General features: G+C 40.7%; 1 protein-coding gene across 1 annotated transcript in view; it reads left to right on the forward strand.

The window, feature by feature from the left end:
• Window positions 1-23,697, forward strand: part of PTPRQ (protein tyrosine phosphatase receptor type Q) — a 231,912-nt gene that overhangs the window by 89,720 nt on the left and 118,495 nt on the right. Inside the window, exons 34-41 of the mRNA XM_039914120.1 lie at window positions 240-360; window positions 5,142-5,302; window positions 5,645-5,790; window positions 14,042-14,210; window positions 18,269-18,562; window positions 18,906-19,181; window positions 19,594-19,745; window positions 21,846-21,987. Of these exons, the coding sequence (XP_039770054.1) occupies window positions 240-360; window positions 5,142-5,302; window positions 5,645-5,790; window positions 14,042-14,210; window positions 18,269-18,562; window positions 18,906-19,181; window positions 19,594-19,745; window positions 21,846-21,987 (1,461 nt within the window). The remainder of the gene's footprint in view (window positions 1-239; window positions 361-5,141; window positions 5,303-5,644; window positions 5,791-14,041; window positions 14,211-18,268; window positions 18,563-18,905; window positions 19,182-19,593; window positions 19,746-21,845; window positions 21,988-23,697) is intronic.

The raw sequence follows: 23,697 nt of genomic DNA on the forward strand, positions 1-23,697 counted from the left end.
ACTGCTGTTCTGTGGTCTCATGCAATATTTTTTTCCATTGAATCGCAGAAGCAGATGTTGTAACCCCACCGTGCAAAATAATCTTTCATCATAATCAGGCCAAAAAAGGAAACAAGCCTATTTACCACATCGCAGAGGATGCATTCATTAGAGCAATCAGTAAAGACACTGAAAGATATCTTTTGTACTCTTATCATGATCTTTAATAAAAAATTGCAACCTGTGCTCTCACTTTTTAGCTCCTGGTTCTCCTCCACAAAGCTTTTCAGTTGAACAGTTGTCTGGTGTCACTGTGAAGTTGTCATGGCAACCACCTTTGGAGCCAAATGGAGTTATCCTCTATTACACAGTTTATATCTGGTAAGATTCATTTTTTGAAGCAGTACTGAGGGTAATTATTAAAGTGCTAAAATGATGGGTTGCTGACTTCTCCTATAATAATTTATGCTAATTCCTTAGAAATAGAAATATTCATTTCACAAAACATCTAGAAAATTGGAAAACTTGATTTTGAAGGGATCCAAATTTGGTTAATTAGCCAATCAATGGTATCTGTTGAGTGGTTTGGGGGTACACTCATGATAATCAAATCGGACATAATCCCTCTCCTAAACAGGGTTCAAAATTTACGGAGTAGAGTACAATGTAATAGAGATGGAAGACACAGACCTCTGCCTCAATGGATTGACAATATTTGGGCCTGAAACCTATTTTCCACCACTACAAAAGTTTGCATCCCAATATTATTAAAGGTGGTATTTATGAAGTGTTTACTAAGGGCTAAGCTTTAGGAAAACCACAAAATAATCAGTTCAGCCACAGTCCCGTGCCCCTGGAGGCTCACAGTCTAAGATACAGACACTGAAAGAAAGCACATTTTCCATATCAACCATCTACCTCTCATACGGAACATCATATATTTCCAAATGTATGTCACTTTATTGAGTCATGACTGAAAGACCATCATCTTCTTGTAGTTGTATTTTGGATCATTTTTCTTAAGCTGCAATACAATGCATTTGCTCATACTCATCCTAAATTTAATTGTTAAATCCCTTAATCAGAGAGGTGTAGGAGGGAAACTAACTAGCTTTCTGGAACCTTTTTTATAGATGGGATTTACAACAGGAAACTGAAAATCCTCCCATGTCATGACCATTTGTAATGATATACTACATAGTCTTGTCAGAATTTCCACAATTTACTCAACTCTGTTGTTTTGGAACTAGTTGCTCTGTGTTTTTCAAGATGTCTTGGATCACAACTCCAAGACATGGAACCACGGTTACTGTTTTTACTTAGAGCTGTTGATCAAGCTTAATGGAGTCCTGAAAAGAGTTTATCATGCCTCCAGACGTTCCCTAATACTAATCAATCAATTGTATTTATTGTATGCTTACCGATGCAATGGAGTTGGTAAACACTACCTCAGCTCACAAGGAGCTTTCAGTCCAGAAGGGGAGACGGATATCAAAATAAATTACAGATACGGAATATAAGGAAATATACCTAAATGTTATGGCGCTGAAGGTGGAGTGAATTTGAAGTATTAAAGGGATATGGATCCAAATTCATAGGTGATGCAGAAGGGAGGGTGAATAGGGGAAATGAGAGCTAAGTCATGGAAGGCCCCTTAGAGGAGAATCAATCATGTTTATTAATAATCACAATAGTAATAGTGATTATGGTATTTAAGCACTTAATATGTGCTAGGCACTGTACTAAGCACTAGGGTGGATACAAGCAAATCAGGTTGTACATCAACCCCGTCCTACATGGGGCTCAAAGTCTTAATCCCCATTTTACAGATGAGGTAACTGAGGCCCAGAGAAGTGAAGTGACTTGCCCAAGGACACACAGCAGACAGGGTTGATCCAGGATTAGAACCCATTACCTATTGAGGTCTTACAGTGTGCGAGCTCTGTACTAAGGGCTTGAGAGACTACAATGTGGCTGAGTTGATAGCCATGTTCCCTGCCCATAACTAATTTACAGTCTAAAGGATGAGACAGACATGAAATATGAATAAATTATGGATATGTATATAAGTACTATGGGGCTGTGGGAGGGGTAATGGAGCAAGTCCAAATTCAAGGTTAATGCGGGAGGGAGAGGGTGAAGAGGAAATGAGGGCTTTGCCAGGGAAGGCATCTTGGTGGAAATATGCCTTCAGTAAGGTATTGTAAGTGGGGAGAGTAATCATCTGTTGAATATGAAGATGGAGGGTGTCCCAGGCCGTAGGCAGGATGTGGGCAAGAGGTTAGTGGTGAGATAGATGAGATTGAGATACAATTAGTACCTTGACATCAGCGGAGTGAAGTGTCTGCGCTGGGTTGTACTATGAGAGCAGTGAGGTGAGGTAAGAGGGGTTAAGGTGTCTGAGTCCTTTAAAGTCAATGGTAAGGCATTTGTTTGATATGGAGGTCATTGTGGACAGGGAATGAGTCTTCTATACTGTTGTGTGGGAATAATAATAATGGTATTTGTTAATTGCTTACTTTGTGCCGGCACTATCTTAAGCAATCTGGGTGGATACAAACAAATCAGATTGGACACAGTCCCTGTGTTCATGGGGTTCACTGTCTCAATCCCCAGTTTGCAGATGAGGTAACTGAGTCCCTCTCCCAAGGGCTTAGTAAGATGCTCTGCATACAGTAAGCACTCAATAAATACAATTGATTTATAGTGGATGGGCAACCATTGGAGATTCTTGAGGAGTGGGGAAACATGTACTGAACATTTTTGTCAAAAAATAATCCAGGGAGCAGAGTGAACTATGGACTGGAATAGGGAGAGACAGGAGGCAAGGAGGTCAGAAAGGGGGATTAATGCAGTAGTCAAGGTGGGATAATAATAATAATAATGATGATGGTATTTGTTAAGTGCTTACTATGTGCCAAGCACTGTGCCTCAGTTACCTCATCTGTAAAGTGGGAATTGAGATTGTGAGCCTCACTTGGGACAGGAACTGTGTCCAACCCAATTTAATAATGTTGGTATTTGTTAGGCGCTTACTATGCGCAGAGCACTGTTCTAAGCTCTGGGGGAGATACAGGGTTATCAGGTGGGACACCACGTGGGGCTCACAGTTTTAATCCCCATTTTACAGATGAGGCAACTGAGGCACAGAGAAGTTAAGTGACTTGCCCACAGTCACACAGCTAAATGGCAGAGCTGGGATTCAAACCCATGACCTCCGACTCCCAAGCCCGGGCTCTTTCCACTGAGCCACGCTAATGCTTAGTACAGTGCCTGGCAAATTGAAGGATGCCAATTGAAGGAGCCTGACTTTTTGTATGACTGTGAGACTTATGAGGTGCATCCAGGTCCTGGAGGTCATTAGCTTTATGTACAAATCTCTCACTCAACATCAGACAGCGGAATGGGATCACCAACAGTCAGACTGTGAAACCCATGCAGGACAGGGACTATGTCTGACCTAATGAACTTTACCTACCCCAGCACTTAGAACAGTTTTCGACCCATATTAGGGGCTTAACATCGAGCAGACAGACAATGACGTCTTGAAACGTAGTCATCTTACCAGCTCTGCTGGGCCTGACATGTGAGGAGAATGGATTGCCGTAGGATTGCCAAACAGCTGCTGTATTCAAAACTCACAAAGGGGACAGATGCACACGCCACCATGGGAATAATAATAATAGTTATGGTATTTGTTAAGCGCTTACTACGTGGCAGGCACTGTACTAAGTGCTGGGATGATGGATGCAAGAACATCGGGTTGGATACAGTCCCGGTCCCATGTGGAGCTCACAGTCTCAATCCCCATTTTATAGATGAGGGAACTGAGGCACAGAGAAGTGAAGTGATTTGCCCAAAGTCGCACAGCAGACGGGTAGCAGAGCAGGGATTAGAATCCATGACCTTCAGGCTCCCAGGCCCGTGCTCTATCATGCTGCTTGCAAAAACATTTTAAAATATGATGAAGCACGGTTTCAAACAAAGTGACATGGTAGCAGACTACCGAGAGACCACTGCAGGAGACAACTCCAGCGAGCTCGAGTCGGTAGAGGGTTTTACTCTCCTAGAGTGGAAATCTTCATGAAGATCAGAACATAAGCCCCTCAGCATTTATGAACATATCCGTAATTTATTTAAATGTCTGTCCCCCTCTAGACTGTAAGTTCCTTGTGGACGGGAACATCAGTCAATCAATGGTATTTAGTGAGCACTGAACTTTATGAAGAGCACTGTACTAAGCTCTTGGAAGAGTACAGTGTAACAGAATTGGTAGAGACATTCTCTGACCCTGAGTTTACAGTCTAGAAGGAGAGACAGACATATAAATGAATAAATAAATTACAGATCTGTGCTGTGGGACTGAAGAAGGGGTGTGTGTTTGTATTTTTTTGTATTTTATTTCCATACTTTGTACAGAGCACCTTACTAGGTGCTTGAGAGAATACACTACAACAAAGTTGTTTGACACGTTCCCTTCCCACAGTGAGCTTAATGTAAGTCAATCAGTAAATGACGCAAATCCAAGTGCACTTTGTTATACCATTCCTTCAATCGTATTTCAGTCGTATTATTGAGCACTTACTGTGTGCTGAGTTTACTCTTTACCTTGCTCTCCCAAGCGATTAGGACAGTGTTTAGTATGGTGTTCTGCACACAGTAAGCACTTAATAAATATAATATTTGCACACAGTAAGCACTCAATAAATGCCATAGAGTGATAGGCAAGCAGAGTGGAAAACAGAAATAGGCCCTGGGACGGAATTATTAGGGCAACAAAGATCTATCCTTATTTGGAAGCGGTGTTGGAGAATTTGTTGATACTGTAGGAATCTTTGCAGTCACATTTGTATGCTGGGATTTGGACGTTAACATTGTATCTGAACACAGAGGACATGTACACTCCCACATCTAGATGTATATAATATATATTTATGCTACGTATTTGAATTTATCTTATTTTTTATATCATGAGATCTTTGAAAACTTGGGCAATTTTCAGTTCATCCTTTGCATCTCTCTCTTGTCTACTCGGGGCTGGGGCCGGGGGCGGAGAGGAGGGTGGTTGCTCAATAATTAACTGCTGAGAATTTTGAAATTTTGCAACTTCAAAGATTAGTGTATCATTATTTACATAAAGAATATATTTTAATGCTTTTCAGGGACAGTTCACCTCCCAGAACTATTAATACGACTGAAACGGCGTTGGAAATCACAGACCTGGAAAATAACATTGAATATAATGCATATGTAACAGCAAGCACCAGATTTGGTGATGGAAAAATGAAAAGTAGCATTATTAGTTTCAAAACTTCTGAAGGAGGTAAGTTTCTATGGAAACATGTCATATTAAAAGTGCATTTCCTCCCAGGTAAAATGGAGAGTCCAAATACTGCCTAATCCAATGTCTTTTATCTTAGGCCAATTATAATTCTTCAAAACAAGATCTGATCAGGTTTACTCTGAACTTTCATTTGTTTTATATGTATCTTATCCCATCTTAGGTGCTTTTCTTACAGTTGTATATTTTAAATTATATAGAGACTGTAGTATCTTTCTCAATATTAAAGATATAGAATCATTTATCTAGTGTTAGAAAGTATGAAAAATGTCTTTGCAAAGAGAAGTTTGACTGACCAAAGTTATTTTCTGGATATTTTTCTAGCACCAAGTGATCCACCAAAAGATGTCCATTATGCCAACCTCAGTTCCTCATCAATAATTTTATTTTGGAAACCTCCTTCAAAGCCTAATGGGATTATACAACACTATACAGTTTATTACAAAAATAATTCAGGAACTTTTATCAAGGTAACACTTCATTTGTTATATTTTGGTGAAGTTATGAATAATAATGATAATAAGAAGAATGGTACTTGTTAAGCGATACAAGTTAATCAGGTTGACACAGTCCCTCTCTCACATGGGATTCAAAGTCTAATACCCACTTTACAGAGGAGGTAACTGAGTCCCAGAGAAGTGAAGTGACTTGCCCAAGGTCACTCAGTAGACAAGTGGAGGAGCAGGGATTAGAAACCAGGTCCTTCTGACTCCCTGGCCCGTGCTCTATCCACTAAGCCACAATTCTGTAGAACTCTTTTTTCAAAACCAGCCCTTGATGAACACAAAGTTGCGATCTAGTGGGGAAATAAGAGAAACTAGAACTTTCAAGCTTATGGAAGTCCAACTGGGCTAGTTATCTGTTTATCAGGAAGATGATAGCATAATAATTTGTACTATTTAAGGGCTATGTAACTAGTTCTGACTAATAAGCTGGGGTGAAATACAAAGTAGTCAGGTTGTACAGCGATTCTCCTAAAGGAAAGGAGAACAGGCATTGAATATCTATTTTACAGCTGAGAAAACTGAGCACAGAGCACTTAAGTGACTCCCAGAATCACACAGCAGGCAAGTGGCAGAGCCAGGATTAGAACCCAGATCCTCTGACTCCCAACCCTTATTCTTTCCATTAGACTGTGAGCTCACTGTGGGCAGGGAACGTGTCTACCAACACTGCTGTATTGTACTCTACTAAATGCTTAGTACAGTGCCCTGCACCCAGTAAGTGCTCAATAAATACAGATGATTCATTGATAAGGCCATGCTGCTTCTTTAGAAGACATGTCTCTAACCCTCTATTCCTCTTTACTGTGCTCTGGAGGACCTCTTGAGCACCTAGCTATCCCCGAAAGGGTAGACTTTTCTAGAGCACAGCATAAATCTAAGGCCTGCAGGTTGTCCACTGAAAGAGATGAAAGTGCAATAGACTCTTGGGGAGAGAGTTGGTCCGCATGTAGAGAGCAAACTCAGACTCCCCAAATGGCTAGGAAACTCTGGAGGAAATTTTCTGTCAGACTGGTCATGAGGTCCATCCCATATGGGGCTCAGTCTTAATCCCCATTTTACAGATGAGGTTACCGAGTCACGGAGAACTGAAATAACTTTCCCAGGGTCATCCAGCAGACAAGTGGTGGAGCCGGGATTAAGATTCATTCATTCAATAGTATTTATTGAGCGCTTGCTATGTGCAGAGCATTGTACGAAGCGCTTGGAATGTACAGTTCGGCAACAGAGAGACAATCCCTGCCCACTGATGGGTTTACAGTCTAATCGAAAACGTACAGGAGGAGAAAATCCGTTTGCTGTCTCCAATGCAGGGCTGGTCACTGGGCTCCCTACAACTATCCAAGATAGGTCCTGTGGAGAGAGATCAGGGGTGGGGCAGGGAGTTGGGGAGGGGAGATCCACCCCAGCCCTTGAACAGCAACAAGAGCTAAATTATATGGGGAGTGGGCTTGGATTATCCGTTCTGCAAAGGCTAGAAGGCCCTCCATCATCTCAGAGAAGATGGGATGGGATGCTGCGGTTCACGTTGTACTGATGAGAAGTAGTGTTGCCTAGTGGATAGATCACAGGCCTGGAAGTCAGAAGGACCAGGTTCTAGTCCCTACTTGGCCACTTGTCTGCTGTGTGACCTCGTGCAGGTCACGTCCCTTCTTTGAGCCTCAGTTCCCTCATCTGTAAAATGGGGATTAAGACTGTGAGCCTTATTGTGGGACAGGACCCGTGTCCAACCAGATGATCTTGTATCTGCCCCAGAGCTTAGAAGAGTGCCTGCCATTTAACAAATACCTTATTATTAGTATCATTATCATTATTACTGATTATTATGATTATTATTATTATTACTGGAGTGGGTGAGTGAGCCAGAAGGAAATCCACTATTTATTAGCCCTCTAGACTGTAAATTCCTTCTCGGCGGGAATCTTGACAACCAACTTTACCCTATTGTGCTCTCCCAAGCACGCAGTACAGTGTTCCATATACACTAAGTGTTCAATTAATACCACTGATTGATAGTGGGACAGAGACAGTGCCCAACCTTATTATTTTCTATCCGCCCAGTATTTAACACAGTGCGTGGTACATAGTAAGCACTTCATAAATACCATTAAAAACATTGATGTTACCATAGGCCAGCACCCTGGGGTCTGTGTTTCTTTATTTCACATATTGACATTTCTATAACAAACACTTGCTAATTCTGCACTTTTAGACCAACTATTTTTTTATCATATTTATTGAGCACTTACTTTGTGCAGAGCACTGTACTTAGCACTTGGGAGCTCATTGTGGGCAGGGAACGTGTCTGTGTATTGTTGGAGAAGCAGCATGGCTTAGTGGAAGGAGCCCGGGATTGGGAATCAGAGGTCATGGGTTCTAATCCCGACTCCACCACTTGTCTGCTGTGTGACCTTGGGCAAGTCACTTCACTTCTCTGGGCCTCAGTTACCTCATCTGTAAAAATGGGGATTAAAAACTGTGAGCCCCACGTGGGACAGTCTGATCACCTTGTAACCCCCCCCCCTCCAGTACTTAGAACAGTGCTTTGCACATAGTAAGCGCTTAACAAATACCACCATTATATTCTACTCTCCTAAGTGCTTAGTGCAGGGCTTTGCACATAGCAAGCACTCAATAAATGATTGAAAGAATAATACAGCAGAATTAGCAGACACATTCCCTGCCCATGATGAGCATACAGTCTTTTTGTCTTTATGCCTTCCTTATATACCTTGTGTCTCTTTTATCAGTTGTGTCTTCTACTGCAATATTATTCATAGAAATTATGAGTAATTAGTGCAAACAGTCGCTCGATTTGCATAGTATAATTCATGGTGCCCATTTTGTCGCTTATCCCGGATTTGGGTTATCCATGTTAATGTTTTAACCCATTATGATTCTTCCTGAAAATCAGAGTAACAATATTACTATGAAAAAACCATGGGTTCTATGTAAATATCTTCAGCTCGCTTTTAGAAGTTGCTGCCTACACTCTGGGCTCTGTCTTTTTTGAAAACCAAGTGATACCACTCGCTATTGTCTAATTTTGTAGCACGCAAAAGTTTTCAAATAATTTTAAGAATGCTTTGAAGGGACAGCTGCAACAATACATGAGCCGGGTATATTAAAAAGGATTCAGAGATATAGTCTCATATTCCTGAAAGTTCACTGGTCTCTTTCCTTTCTAAAATTAAACAAACAGCAGCGATATAGTCATTACCTAATTTTGGATTGCGGTAATAGCAGGCATGTAGAAGTCAAGATTACAATTTATGAAATGAATTTAAACGATAGAACTGACACACTTCAATCGCGTATCAGTTATTGTTTATGGCTTTATCAAACTTTCCTAGTTGTCAACAGATTGTATTCCTATGCGTTACATTCATTTTAAAATTTATTTTGAAAATATCAGCCGGTTAAGTGTTACTATGTATTCAAAAACATTTTACAAGCTATAGTACATTTTAGAAAAGTGTAGTATTTACCCTGGCTGGAGGAGGGGGAGGGAGGGCATGGAGAGGAGAGAATCAGCCACAGGGAGGAAAATTAACTTCTTCCCACCCAAACCCCGTCCTCCTGCTCACTTTCCCGTCACTGTTGACGACACCGCCATCCTTTCTGTCTCACACACCCGTAACCTCGGCTTTATCCTTAACTACTCTCTCTCATTCAGCCCATATATTCGAGCTATCACTAAATCCTGTCAGTTCTACCTTCACAACATCGCTAAAATCCACCTCTTCTTCTCCATCCAAATTGCTACCACATTAATGCAAGCATGGCTCAGTGGAAAGAGCACGCGCTTGGGAGGCAGAGGTCACGGGTTCGAATTCCCAATCTGCCACTCGTCAGCTGTGTGACCGTGGGCAAGTCACTTAACTTCTCTGTGCCTCAGTTCCCTCATCTGTAAAATGGGGATTAAGACTGTGAGCCTCACATGGGACAACCTGATTTCCCTGTAGCCACCCCAGTACTTAGAATAGTGCTCTGCACATAGTAAGTGCTTAACAAATACCAACATTATTATTATCATCATTATTATTATTCTATCTTGCCTGGATTACTCTTTCAGCCTTCTCGCTGATCTCCCTGCTTCCTTTCTCTCTCCCTACACCAGTCCATACTCCATTCTGCTGCCCGGATCATCTTTCCATTCTCAGATCTGCTACTTCTCTTGTGTGTCCTTGAGCAAGCCACTTCACTTCTCTCTGCCCCAGTTACCTCATCTGTAAATAGGGGATTAAAACTTTGAGCCCTATGTTGGACATGAACTGTGTCCATTCTGAGTCGGAGGTCACAAGTTCGAATCCTGGCTCTGCAACTTGTCAGCTGTGTGACTGTGGGCAAGTCACTTCACTTCTCTGGACCTCAGTTACCTCATCTGTAAAATGGGGATTAAGACTGTGAGCCCCATGTGGGACAACCTGATTCCCCTATGTCTACCCCAGCGCTTCGAACAGTGCTCTGCACATAGTAAGCGCTTAACAAATACCAACATTATTATTATTATTAGTTTATATCTACCCCAGCACTTAGTACAGTGTCTGGCACATGAGTGCTTCATTCATTCATTTGTATTTTTTGAGTGATTACTGTGTGCAAAGTACTGTACTAATCACTTGGGTGAGTACAATATAACAGACAGAAACATTCCCTCCTCACAACAACCTCACAGTCTAAAGAGAGATTAACTAATACCCCGCCGAAAAAAAATCGGAATTCTTCCCCCATTTTCTTCTCCTAATTTTTTTTTGTTTTCTCAATCATACTCTCAGAGGAGGGTTACTCCAGCCCACCATGCCACAACTACAGAGCAGTCAGTCTCCCCAACTGTCCATAGATAGTTTTAACCTGAGATAGCTTTTGCTACTCTCTTGAGGACAAGATAGCTAACATACTTGAGGCAGAACCTCAGTATAAGCTGGATTTATTTGGTCACGCTGGTGCTGGGAAATGTCCTAACACTAGAATGGATTTTTTTAATTCATCTGTTCATTCGGTCATATTTACTGGGCACTTACTGTGTGCTGAGCACTGTTCTAAGTGCCCTGGAGAGTACGATACAAACAAGAAACAGATACATTCCGTGCCCACAGTGAGTTTACAGTCTAGGGGGGGACAGACATTAATATTAAGAAATTGCAGATATCTACGTAAGTGCTGTAGGGCTGGAAGGGGGGGATGAATAAAGGAAGCAAGTCAGGGTGACACAGAAGGAAATGGGAGAAGAGGAAAGGAGGGCTTAGTCAGGGAAGGCCTCTTGGAGGAGATGTCTCTTCACTAAGATCTTCAATACATGTGCCTTTAGTCAATGGGGGAGCCAGAAGCGTTGCCCCACTTTCCTCCTTCCCACATCTGCCTTTGTCCTGGTTCTGCCTTTTCTTTGCTTCACTCAGGCTTGTATTCTGATTGTCCCTTTTAATCTTTCTCATTTGGGTTGTTTTCTGTACCAAATTCTGAACATCAGCAAAAAATAACTTCTAGTTAACTATGTATCTGTGATCAACTTCGGTTCATTTTCTGTAATTTAGGAAAGACTTCTCCCAGCACTCTTTAAAATAGTATTTGTTAAGCATTGTGCCAAGCGATAGGGTCAATACAAAATTCTTATTATTAAAATGATCAGGTTGGCCTCAGCCTCTGTCCCACATGTGACTTACAGGCTAAATATTGTCATCTTACACATGTCCTATATGCATATGACCTTCAGGGTTGGTGTGTACTTTAAAAAAGCCAGTAGGATTTGTTGTCCCAATCACACTGCCTGCATCCAAAGATTACTCCTTAGGCTTTGGGTCCCAGGTAGGACAGGGACTGTGTCCACTTTGAATATCCTGACCCTGGAGGTGTCAGTTTCGGGGACTTCTCTAGCCTGCAAGTTCGTTATGGGACGGGAGCTTGTCTACCAACTTTGTTATATTGTACTCTCCCAAGTGCTACGTACAGTGCTCTGCACACTGCGAGCACTCAGTGAACACCATTCATGGACTGATGGATTGATTGTTGGTGACATTAGACTGATATTTTGGGCTGGGCGGCAGCCGCGTACTTCTTGGCCTCAGAGCGGGCCTTGGCTGCACTTGGAGAGTGCAGTGGAAGTAAGAGCTGCTTCATCGTTCCCTCTCACCTTCCTCTTCATTCTCCTAGCCTATCCTTTCTATCCTTCTTTTATTCTCCCACTCCCCTTATTGTTATTCTTAATTCCCCTTGTAATAGCCCCCCTCCTGTCTCAAGTTAGCGGAAATTATCCAAAAAAAGGACTTAACTATGGTATTCATTCAATCGTATTTATTGAGTACCTACTGTGTGCGGAGCACAATAAAACGGACACATTCCCTGCTCACAATGAGTTTACAGTCTAGAAGATGAACTTTCAGTCTAATTTGAACTCAAATAATTTTTGAGTGGAGTATTATAAGTCCACCCGGTTGTTCCTGCACAGCATGGCTTAGTGGATACAGCACAGGCCTGGGAGTCAGAAGGTAATAGGTTCTAATCCCGGCTCGGCCACTTGTCTGCTGTGTGACCTTGGGCAAGTCACTTCACTTCTCCGGGCCTCAGTTACCTCATCTGTAAAATGGAGATTGGGACAGTGAGCCCTAAATGGGACAGGGATTGTGTGCAACCCGATTTACTTCTATCAACCCCAGTGCTCAGTACAGTGCTTGGCACATAGCTTGTATTAACAAATACCATAATTATTATTATTATTTTTTAGACCCAATCCCATAATCTCCACTTAAATTTCTATCAGTCTGACACCAACCCTGGTTTTGCCACAGCAGACTATGATATCAGCCTCTACCATGGTCTCCCAGTCTCCATCTTCTCCTCTCCCACTTTGTGCTACTGAATGGATCTTCTTCCTGAAAAATTATTCAGCCCACATTATTTTCCTTTCCTCAAAACTGTCCCTGGCACCTTGTGTCTCCTTCACATCAAACACAAATTTATTACACTCAACTTTAAGACTCCCCACCCTCAGGCTACACCTTACCAATCTTCTGCCTTCTCTCTCTATTCTCCACTTTGCTATGTTAATAGCAGTAATAATAATAATTGTGGTATTTAAGTGCCTACTCTATGCTAAGCACCGTACTAAACACTGGAGCAGATACAAGATAATCTGGTCCCACATGGAGATCATAGTTTAAGTAGAAGGGAGAAAGATATGGAATCCCCATTTTGAAGATGAGGGAATTTGAGGCATAGAGAAGTGAAGTGATTTGCCCAAGGTCACATAGCAGACAATTAGGGGAGTGGGATTAAAACTCAGGTTTTTCTGACTCTCGGACCCATGTTCTTTCCTTTAAGGCTGCATAGCTTCCATTCTTCCCTAGACAACCTCTCTGCCTTTCCATTTACTCTCGCTGTTCCCTTGGCTTGGAACTCTCTCCCTTTCCCTTCAGAATAATAATAGTAATAATGATGACGTTTGTTAAGCACTTACTATGTGCCAAGCACTGTTCTAAACACTGGAGGGATACAAAGTAATCAGGTTGTCCCACATGGGGCTCACAGTCTTAATCCCCATTTTACAGATGAGGTAACTGAGGCCCAGAGAAGTGAAGTGACTTGTCCAAAGTCACACAGCTGACAAGTGGTGGAGCTGGGAATAGAACCCATGACCTCGGACTCCCAAGCCCGTGCTTTTTCCACTGAGCCACACTGCTTCCCCATATTCAAATCCTCCTAAAATCCCATCTCTTCCAACATGCTTTTACAGTTAATTTCTCATCACCATGAGTCATATCATATGCTACTAATATACTTGTTTTGTACTGTTTTCTGTCTCCCCGCTTCTAGACTGTGAGCCCATTGTTTGGTAGGCATTGTCCCTATTTGTTGCCAAATTGTACTTTCAAGCACTTAGTAGAGTGCTCTGCACACAGTAAGCGCTCAATGAATGATTGAATGAATAACATCCCTTTGACCAATTTTAGCAATTATAGACATATTTACATCTTCCTGAGCATCTATTATTCATCTCTTTAGTTGTAAATATTTTTATATTTGTCTTCTCCATTAGAATGTAAGCTCCTTGTGAGGAGGGAATGCGTCGCATCATTATTTTGTACTTAACTGCGTAATATAGTGCAGTGCAACAAGTGGATGCTCAAAAAATTCCACTAATAAAAAGTAGTGTGAGTTCAATATACTGTGAAGATATTAGGAGAGAGCTGTAGTTTAATAATATAAAATTCTTTTTTTTCAGAATTTGACACTCCATGAAATAAGCAGTGAAGTTGATAATGGAACCTTATCCGCCGTAATTGAAAATTTAGCAATTTTCAGCTACTACGTATTCTGGCTAACAGCAAGTACTGCCTTTGGAAACGGGAACCAAACCAGTGACATGATACATGTTTTCACAGACCAAGACAGTATGTAAACAAAAAGAAATAATTTCACTTGTGAGCAATATTTTCCCTTAACCTTTTTTCCTAGATTTTCTGGAATTCTTTTGATAGAAAATTTTTGAAAAAGGATTTCCTTATACAAGAATGCTTGATTGTCCTTTTTTTTTTGACAAAATTAAAAGACCAAACATTTTGTCAGTAATGAAAATTGGCATTTCATCTTGATTTGTGACAGTTTTATCCTTATACCTTTCACTTAGATCAAATTTTGGGAAGCTTGAGATTAATGAGAAGCAGCATGGCTTAATGGAAAGATCCCGGGCTTGGAAGTCAGAAATCGAGGGTTCTAATCCCGGGTCTGCCACTTGTCAGCTATGTGATTTTGGGCAAGTCACTAAACTTCTCTGTGCCTCAGTTAGCCCATCTGTAAAATGGGGATTAAGACTGTGAGCCCCACGTGGAACAACCTGACAACCTTGTATCTACTAGCGCTTAGAACAGTGCTTAGCACATAATAAGCACTTAACAAATACCATGATTATTATTATTATTATTAATGAATTTGATTAATATAAACAATGGAAAAATCACTGTTGTTCTATGTAACCTCAAAAGTGATGTAAAATAATGGGGTATTCCTTTGTTTTGCTCTCTCATTATTTGAAGTGAATGGCAAAATTATGTGGAAAATATATTTCATATTTGAAGTTTATAGTTCATTCTGCAAATAGCTCAGAAGTTAAAATGGCATAAAATAGAAAATGTAAATTTACATCTTCCTTTAAGGATATGAAGGACATCAAAAATTAAGAGATGGGATTGAAATACCTTTTGCATTATTCAGCAGAAATATTTTCTTGGAAAGAATAGATATCATGCATGAGATTATACTTGTACCCATCATTTTCAAGAAAAGCCGCTGCAGTTGGAATTTATATTTGTATCATAGGAGTCTTTAATTTTTTTTTTCAGTGCCTTCGGACACCACGTAGAATTTCCTTCCTCAGACTCATCTTTTATTTCCTTCTCTGACTTTTTTCAATAAAACCAGCATTGCAGACAATACAAAACATAACTCTATTCACAGGAAATTTCATTCTAGTGTCCCATTCCCAGAGGATTCCAGAGGTTACATTCAGTAACATCCTGTGCTGGCCCTGGGCAATTGATCTTTTTAGTATTCTTCTTCAAGATGGTGCTTGATAAGGAGTTTTAAACAGTTCTCATGTTTAGGAATGTTGTTGATTTATTCTTCAGTGCACATAATTCTGGGATGTTTTTTTTTTTTTCTTTCCTCTCATTATCGTATGTTAGCAAATAGAAACATTTGCCTAGGATGTGGAAACTATTGCCAAATCGCTACTTAAAATTGCGATGAACATGAAAATGCTTTTAAAAATACAAACTGGGTGTCGTTAAAAATGGACATAATATCTCAATTCAAAATATGTGTACACTTTCACATTCAGAAACATTTGACTGGAAGTGAATTGAACTGACAAATGATTTGACCCTTACATAATGGAGTGGCTAATTTTGCTATACAAATAGATGAATCATCTTTGCAAGTATGATGAAAACCTCTGAATTCCAGACCACATTTTTGCAGTTTCTATTGATTCCAATGGAGTAATTTTCCCCTCCCACCCTCCCTGTAGCTCCACAGTCCTTGAATAGGAGACATTGTTCCTCAGAAGTGAAGTATTTAGATTTCCCTCAGTGCTTCCATGCTCTTTTCACTAGGCAAAGCAGTGTGACCTAGGGAATAGAGAAGGAGTGTGGGAGTCAGAAGACCTGGGTTCTAATCCCTGTTGTGCCACCTACCCGCTGTGTGACTGTGGGTAAGTCACTTAACTTCTCTGTGCCTCAGTTCCCTCATCTGCAAAATGGGAATTCAATACCGGTTCATTCAGCAGTATTTACTGAGCTCGCTTACTGTGTGCAGAGGACTATAATAAACGCTTGGGAGAGTACAATGTAATAATAGACACATTCCCTGCCTCCTTCCTACTTAGAATTCCTTCCTGCCCACCCCTTCTAGACTGTGAGCCCATTGTCGGGCAGGGATTATCCCTATTTGTTGCTGAATTGTACCTTCCAAGTGCTTTTTACAGTGCTCTGCACATGATTGAATTGAATGAAATATGATTGAGCGAATATCTGAATGAATGAGACCTATGTGGGACCTGATAATCTTGTATCTAACCCCAGCGCTTGGTACAGTGCTTGGCACACTGTAAGTGCTTAACAAATGGCACAGTTAATATTATCGTGATCCCTCTACCTCCCATTTAAAACAACCCATCCTGCCATCAAACCCCTGGCTACCTGGACTCATCTGGGTACCATTTTTACTGCGGTGGCTACAGTAAGGAACTTGGCACCGAGTAAGTGCTTAACAAATATTATTGTTATTATTATTATTATTATTACAAGGAGCTCAGTCCAGAGCGATGGCCTCCCCAACCAGAGAAGGCAGTGCCATGTCTGTTTCATTACTTTTCTATCGTCCTGTTTCCCCTTCCGCCGCTGATAATAATAGTAATGATAATTATGGCATTTATTAAGCACTTACTATGTGCCAGGCAATATACTAAGCGCTAGGGTAGATACAAGCAAATCGGGTTGGACACAATCCTTGTCCCATATGGGGCTCACAGTCTCTATCCCCATTTTACAGATGAGGTAACTGAGGCCTGGTGAAGTGGCCGAGCCGGGATTAGAACCCATGAACTTCTGACTCCCCGGCCCAGGCTCGATCCCGTCCTCTGATCTCAAAGTCATTTCTACCGTGACTCTTGTGACGGAGGAAGTCGAGATCGACAATAAGAAATAGAATGGGGGCGGGGAACCGCAGAAAGGCAAAGCACATTGCGCCCATGTGCTGCTGTTCCTGCTGTGGCTGCCAGTGCTGCACCTCAATCTGAACAGAAACACTTGCGACGTCAGGGCAAGCAACAGTGGTTACAGAGAAGGAGATGGTTGGGGCCAAAATGGAGAAGTTAGAGGTGAGGGAAGGGCAGGTCAGGCCCAAGTGCACCCTATTGCGGCACACTTTTGGGTGTGTCTGTGCACGACGAGGCTGTGCGTCTGGATGTGTGGGCATGTGAATATAGGTGTGAGGCCACCTACACACCTACACTGTCACAACTTGCATTTTCTGGTTTCCACTGTGGGGCTCAGGTAATAACGATGTATTGTTGAGACTGCAGATCTGTTAGAATGGAATCTTAGAGTTGGGACAATTGGCCATCCGGAAGGAAGTTGGTGAAAAAGAATGGATGCACATCTCCCACTCATGCATCCTTCTCAGTTCGGTGTAGTATTTTTTTTCCAGTTGGCCCTACTCCGTCATAGGAATATTAAATCTTAGAATACATACCACTTCTGATTTACCTTTGAAACAATTAGAGTTACTGTACAGTGCAGAGGTATTGTAGAGGATAATGTGAAATGAGCTTAAATAGGCAGTTTTCTCAGAGTTTTCCGTGCAGTTACAGTCAAGATGGCTATGACATTTCCCCTGTCTCAGAGGAGGCAGGAAATGTTTCTCCTCCTTTCTACTCGGAAGTGTTAGAGATACATATAAAGGAGCTAGATAGATTAACAGAGGATGTACTGTTTTCAGTAATCTGGCTTCTAATTTTGTTACCCATTTCAATTTTGAATTAATAGACTGACTTCCATTTCTTTTTCCAAATGGTTCCCCCCACCTGTTTGGGCATGGAATAAGTTGAGCGTTTATGGGTGGGCTTCCATTTTTCAGATCGTGAATATAGTATTTCTTGTCCTGGTAATACTAAAAATATGTTCCATTTACTACAAATCCTGAAAAATAGCAAGCTGACAAACATATGCACCCATTTCAAATTCCATATGAGGATTTGATGTATTTTGAATGCCATTAAACCATGACTGACAAGATAATTTGCACACGATGCTTTTCAAATATCCATTCAAAATATAATGCAATGACTTTACAGTTGTAATGTGTCATATGTCCAAAACTATCTAAATATTGAATTGCTTCCTCTCAATCATAATAACATTGCTTTTCATATTTTGCTCATTATACGCTATAGTACCAGAAGGACCTGTTGAAAATATGACCTATCAAACTATGTCTTCAACTGCCATAAATATAAGCTGGTTTCCGCCGTCTCAACCAAATGGTATAGTCTTCTACTATGTTTCACTGAGCTTACAGAATACTCTACCAACCCACGAACAACCATCTCTAATTACTCATGAGAGAAGCATTTATTTTGACAACCTGGAAAAATACACTGATTATATTTTTAAAATTACTCCATCGACAGAGAAAGGATTCTCTGAAATGTGTACGGCAAAGCTACACATCAAAACTGAAGAAGATGGTAGGCTTAGGAAATTTTTATTGTCTCTAAAGCAGATATTTATTTGGCATTTGAACGGATGTGGTATTTTTGACGAGAATGGTGTTATTAGAATTATGCCAATTCCAATGTGGGAAAGGAATAAGCCTTCCCATGATCACAAATGGTAGCATTTTGATCCAAGCACTTAGTACAGTGTTCTGCACTTAATAATTGATCAATAAATGCTACCACTTGATTGATTGATTCTTCATTAAGCTATCATGATATCATTAAAAATCAGTTTCCAGGCTGAGAGAGTTGTCTAATATTTTTTAACCAAAGTTTCTTCTTGTCTTGTTTTCTGTTCCCTTCTCTTTCATAGTTCCAGAGACTACACCAGTAATCAACACTTTCAAAAATCTTTCCTCTACCTCAGTTCTCTTATCTTGGGATCCCCCAATACAGCCAAATGGTGCCATAATAAGTTATGATTTAAATTTACATGGATCAGTTGAAAAGTATTCTTTTAATACCTCTGATAACTATATAATTTTGGAAGATCTTTCACCATTTGCACTGTATAGTTTTTTCGCTGCCGCACGAACTATAAAGGGACTTGGTCCATTCACTACACTTTTGTTTTATACTGATGAGTCTGGTAAGTTGTGATTTAAATCTCATTTTATTATTTCAGTATAATCTTTGCAGGAAAAAAACAGGGAAACTCAAATAGCATTTGATTGTCATGTTGCAATGGGATTATTAATGCAGCCTGCACCTACTTTCTAAGAGCAGCACTTCAGTGCCAGGGTTCTGCTTAAATCTCCTTTAGGGACCTTCTGAATTTTCTTGGCAAAGACACAATCACAATGTAATGAGACTGTTTGCATCTCATTTATGCTTGAAAGATGAAGTTAAAAATCCCAAATAGAGGTAAATCATTTGACTAAGTTTGACTACATTAAAATATATTGGAACCACCCATTTGTATTTAATGTCCTCCTCATATAGGCATTGTTTGACTTTTCATTTCTGGGAGATTAACTTTTTTCAAATGTGTTTTACCCTAGAGCCACTAGCTCCACCGCAGAATTTGACTTTAGTCAACTACACTGCAGACTCCGTGTGGCTCAAATGGAGACCGAGTCCTCAGCCCAGTGGTATTGTCATTATGTACAATTTTAAAATTTATGAAAACAGAAGTGAAACTGTATCTTATCAGGTAGGTTGGCCGTATTTCACGTGCATTGTATTTTAGTCATCTTTCAGTTATCAGTCAAGAGAAGCATGGCCTAGTGGAAAAGGAATGGGCCCGAGAGTCAGAGTACCTGGGTTCTAATCCCAGCTCTACCAATTGCTTGCTGTGTGACCTTGGACTAATCACTTGACTTCTCTGTGTCTCAGTTTCCTCATCTGTAAAATGGGGAATAAATTCCTGTTATTACTATTGTTAATAATAATGATAATATTTGCTAAGTGCTTAATATGTGTCAAGCACTGTTTTTTTATTTTTATGATATTAGTTGAATGCTATGTTCCAGGAACTGTTCTAAGTGCTGGGTAGATACAAGTTAATCAGGTTGGACACAGTCCCTGTCCCACATGAAGCTCATGGTCTAAATAGGTGGGAGTAGGATTTAATCCCCATTTCACATTTGAGGAAACTTCTCCCTCCTATTTTGACTGTGAGTCCCATGTGGGACAAGGACTGTCTCCAATGTAATAAACTTTGTATCTACTTTAGTGTTTAGAATGACACTTGACATGTAGTAAGCTCTTAATGTGTGCCATATTACTACAACTATTGCTACTAATGATACTAATAATTTATAGAACATTGACTATGTGCAAGGCTCGGTTAATAGTTGCTTGGACGAGAACAACAGAATCAATAGATATGATCCTTCCTCCCAAGGAGCTTTCAATATCCAGGGGGAAACAGACACCGAAGTAAATTACAGATGGGAGAAGGTAGTAGATTATATAAGATGTATTTTAGGCTTTAAATGGTGTCAAAGTGTCAAGGTAGGAGTTGGAGGATAAAAGGTGGGGAGATTAGAAAGGAATCTGGGAAGCCCTCCTAGAAGAGCTGTGATTTCAAAAGGATTTGAAGATCGGGAGAGCTATGGTCTGGCCGATGTGAAGGTAGGGGGAGCGTCAATGGGGACGGCATGAGCAAGTGTATGACAAGAGGGAAAGATGAGAATGAGGCTTAGTGAGTAGTCTATTTAAGAGGAATGCTGATTGCAAGCTGGGGAATAGTGAGAGAAGAGAATGAGTAAGTAGGAAGGAGAAAGTCGTTTCGACTGACCTAAACTACATATTCAGGAGATTTTGTTTGTTGTAAAGAGGAATGGGCAATGATTTGAAGGCTTCTGAGGAGTGGAAAGATGATAAGAATATTGTTATAGAAAAATAATCTAGACAAAATTTGAAATATGGATTGGAGAAGAGAGCACCTGGAGACAGGGGGGTCATTGGAAGCCTAAGTAGTCAAATCCACTGATATGAGACAAATCCCTACAACAGTGTGGTGACTGTCTTGACGGAGAGAAAGAGACATATCCTGGAAGTGTTTTGATAGAAGAACTGACAGGTTTTGGTGGAGATAGCCAAGTATAATGCCAAGGCCAAAAATCAAAATGGATAGAGTCCAGAGTTCAAGTTCCTGTTCAGGGAAGAATAACCCTTGGAAAAGCAGCATGACTTAGTGGAAAGAGCACAAGTCCTGGGAGTCAGAAGGACCTGGGGTCTAATCGCCACTCATCCATATGTCTGCTGCGTGACTCTAGGCAAGTCACTTCACTTCTCTCTTTCTCGGGTTACCTCACCTGTAAATGGTCATTGAGACTGTGAGCCCCATGTGGGTAGGAACTGTGCCCAAGCCAGTTTGCTTGTATCTACCCCAGAGCTTAGTACAGTGCCTGGAACATAGTAAGCTAAGTAACAAATACCATAGTTATTATTATTATTATCATTATGCTTAATGAACTGAGGTTATCTGTGTCAACTTTTTTATATTTGTTATTTTGATATTTGTTAAGGGCTTGCTTTGTGCCAGGCACTATACTGAGCATTGGGGTAGATTACAAACTTTTCAGGTTGGACACAGTCCATGTCCCATATGGGGCTCACAGTCTCAGTCCCCATTTTACTGATGGGGTAACTGAGGCACAGAGAAGTGAAGTCACTTGTGCAAGATCACACAACAGACAAATGGCAGAGCTGGGATTAGAAACCAGATCCTTCTGACTCCTGCATGCCAATAATTATTTTCCAATGTTAAGAAACAAATGAAAATAATTCTTGATTTGATTTTCAGAATGTTTCAGGTTTTCAAACTGATGGAAAACTTGTTGGATTGGATCCAGTGAATACTTATTCTATCAGTGTATCAGCTTTTACAAGAGTGGGGAATGGCAACCAATATAGCAATATTATAAGATTCACAACAGAAGAATCAGGTGAGATCCAGTTTTCTTAGGTTTTCTGTGAAAAAACATTCTTCTCTTTTTTTTCCTCCACCCTTAGACTATTATGATTATGGCTATTATTTTAAATAATAATAATATAATTACTATTATAATTATATTATGTGTTTATATATATGTCAAGCACTGTTCTAAATGCTGAGGTGGATACGAGTTAATCAGGTTGGATGCACTCCCAGATAGGGTACAATGAATCAAACAATCATATTTATTGAGCGCTTACCATGTACGGAGCACTATACTAAGCACTTTAGAGAGTATAATATAACAGAATTGCCAGACACATTCCCTCTCCATAATGATCCTATGGACTAGAGGGGGAAACTGACATGAATATTAGATTATAGATAGGTACATAAGTGCTGTGGGGCTGAAGGAGGGATGAATAAAGGGTACAAATCCGAGTATAAGGTTGACTCAGAAGGGAATGGGCAAAGAGGAAATGAGAGCCAAGTCAGGGAAGACCTCTTGGAGGAGATGTGCCTTCAGTAAAGCTTCGAAGGAGGCGTGAATGATAGTTTGCCAAATATGAAGAGGGAGGACATTTCAGGTCAGAGGCAGGATGTGGGCAAGAAGTCAGCAGCGATATAGACAAGATGCAGGAGAAGGTTTGTTAATTCAGTTGTATTTATTGAGTGCTTACTGTGTGCAGAGCATTGTACTAAAAACTTGGGAGAGTACAGTGTAACAGTGAACAGGTACATTCCCTGCCCACATTAGAGGAGCAAAGTGTGCAGGCAGGGTTGTAGTAGGAATTCAGGGAGGTAAGGTAGAAAGGGCAAGATGACTGAATTCTTTTTAGGCCGATGGTAAGGACTTTTTGTTTGATGCGGAGGTGGAAGGGCTGGCAGCGTGGCTCAGTGGAAAGAGCACGGGTTTGGGAGTCAGAGGTCATGGGTTCGAATCCCGTCTCTGCCACTTGGCAGCTGTGTGACTGTGGGCAAGTCACTTAGCTTATCTGTGCCTCCGATACCTCATCTGTAAAATGGAGTTGAAGACTGTGAGCCTCACGTGGGACAACCTGATTACTCTGTATCTACCCCAGCGCTTAGAACAGTGCTCTGCACATAGTAAGTGCTTAACAAATACCAACATTATTATTATTACCATTGTAAGTTCCCGAGGATTGGGGGGAAAATGTACTGAATGTTTTTGTAGAAACATGATCCAGGCAGCAGTGTGAAGTGTTGGACTGGAATAGGGAGAGATGGGGGCAGGGTAGTCAGCAAGGAAGATGATGCACTAGTCTAGGCAGGATAGGATAAGTGCTTGGATCAATGTGGTAGAAATTTGGATGGAGAGGAAAGGGTGGATTTTAGCAATGTTGTGAAGGTTTGAACCTACAGGATTTGGTGACAGATTGAAAAGGTGGGTTGAAGGAGAGAGATGAATCAAGGATAATGCCAAAGGTATGGGCTTCTGAGACAGGGAGTGTAGGGGTGCTTTCTACAGGGACAGGAAAGTCAAGGGGAATACAGGGTTTGTTAGGGAAGATAAGGAGTTCAGTTCTGGACAAGTTAAGTTTCCAGTCTACATAGGAGTCAGAACAGATATTTACTTAAATGGCTTAAAAGCACTGCAGTCAAATTGACCATTAATTCATTAATTAATTCATTCAAGGATTACAAATTAGGTTGTCTCTTGTTTTCAGAAATCCAGAACAAAACATATTTCTTTTTTGAA

This window comes from Ornithorhynchus anatinus, chromosome 14, assembly GCF_004115215.2.
Source record: "Ornithorhynchus anatinus isolate Pmale09 chromosome 14, mOrnAna1.pri.v4, whole genome shotgun sequence".
Lineage (NCBI taxonomy): Eukaryota > Metazoa > Chordata > Mammalia > Monotremata > Ornithorhynchidae > Ornithorhynchus > Ornithorhynchus anatinus.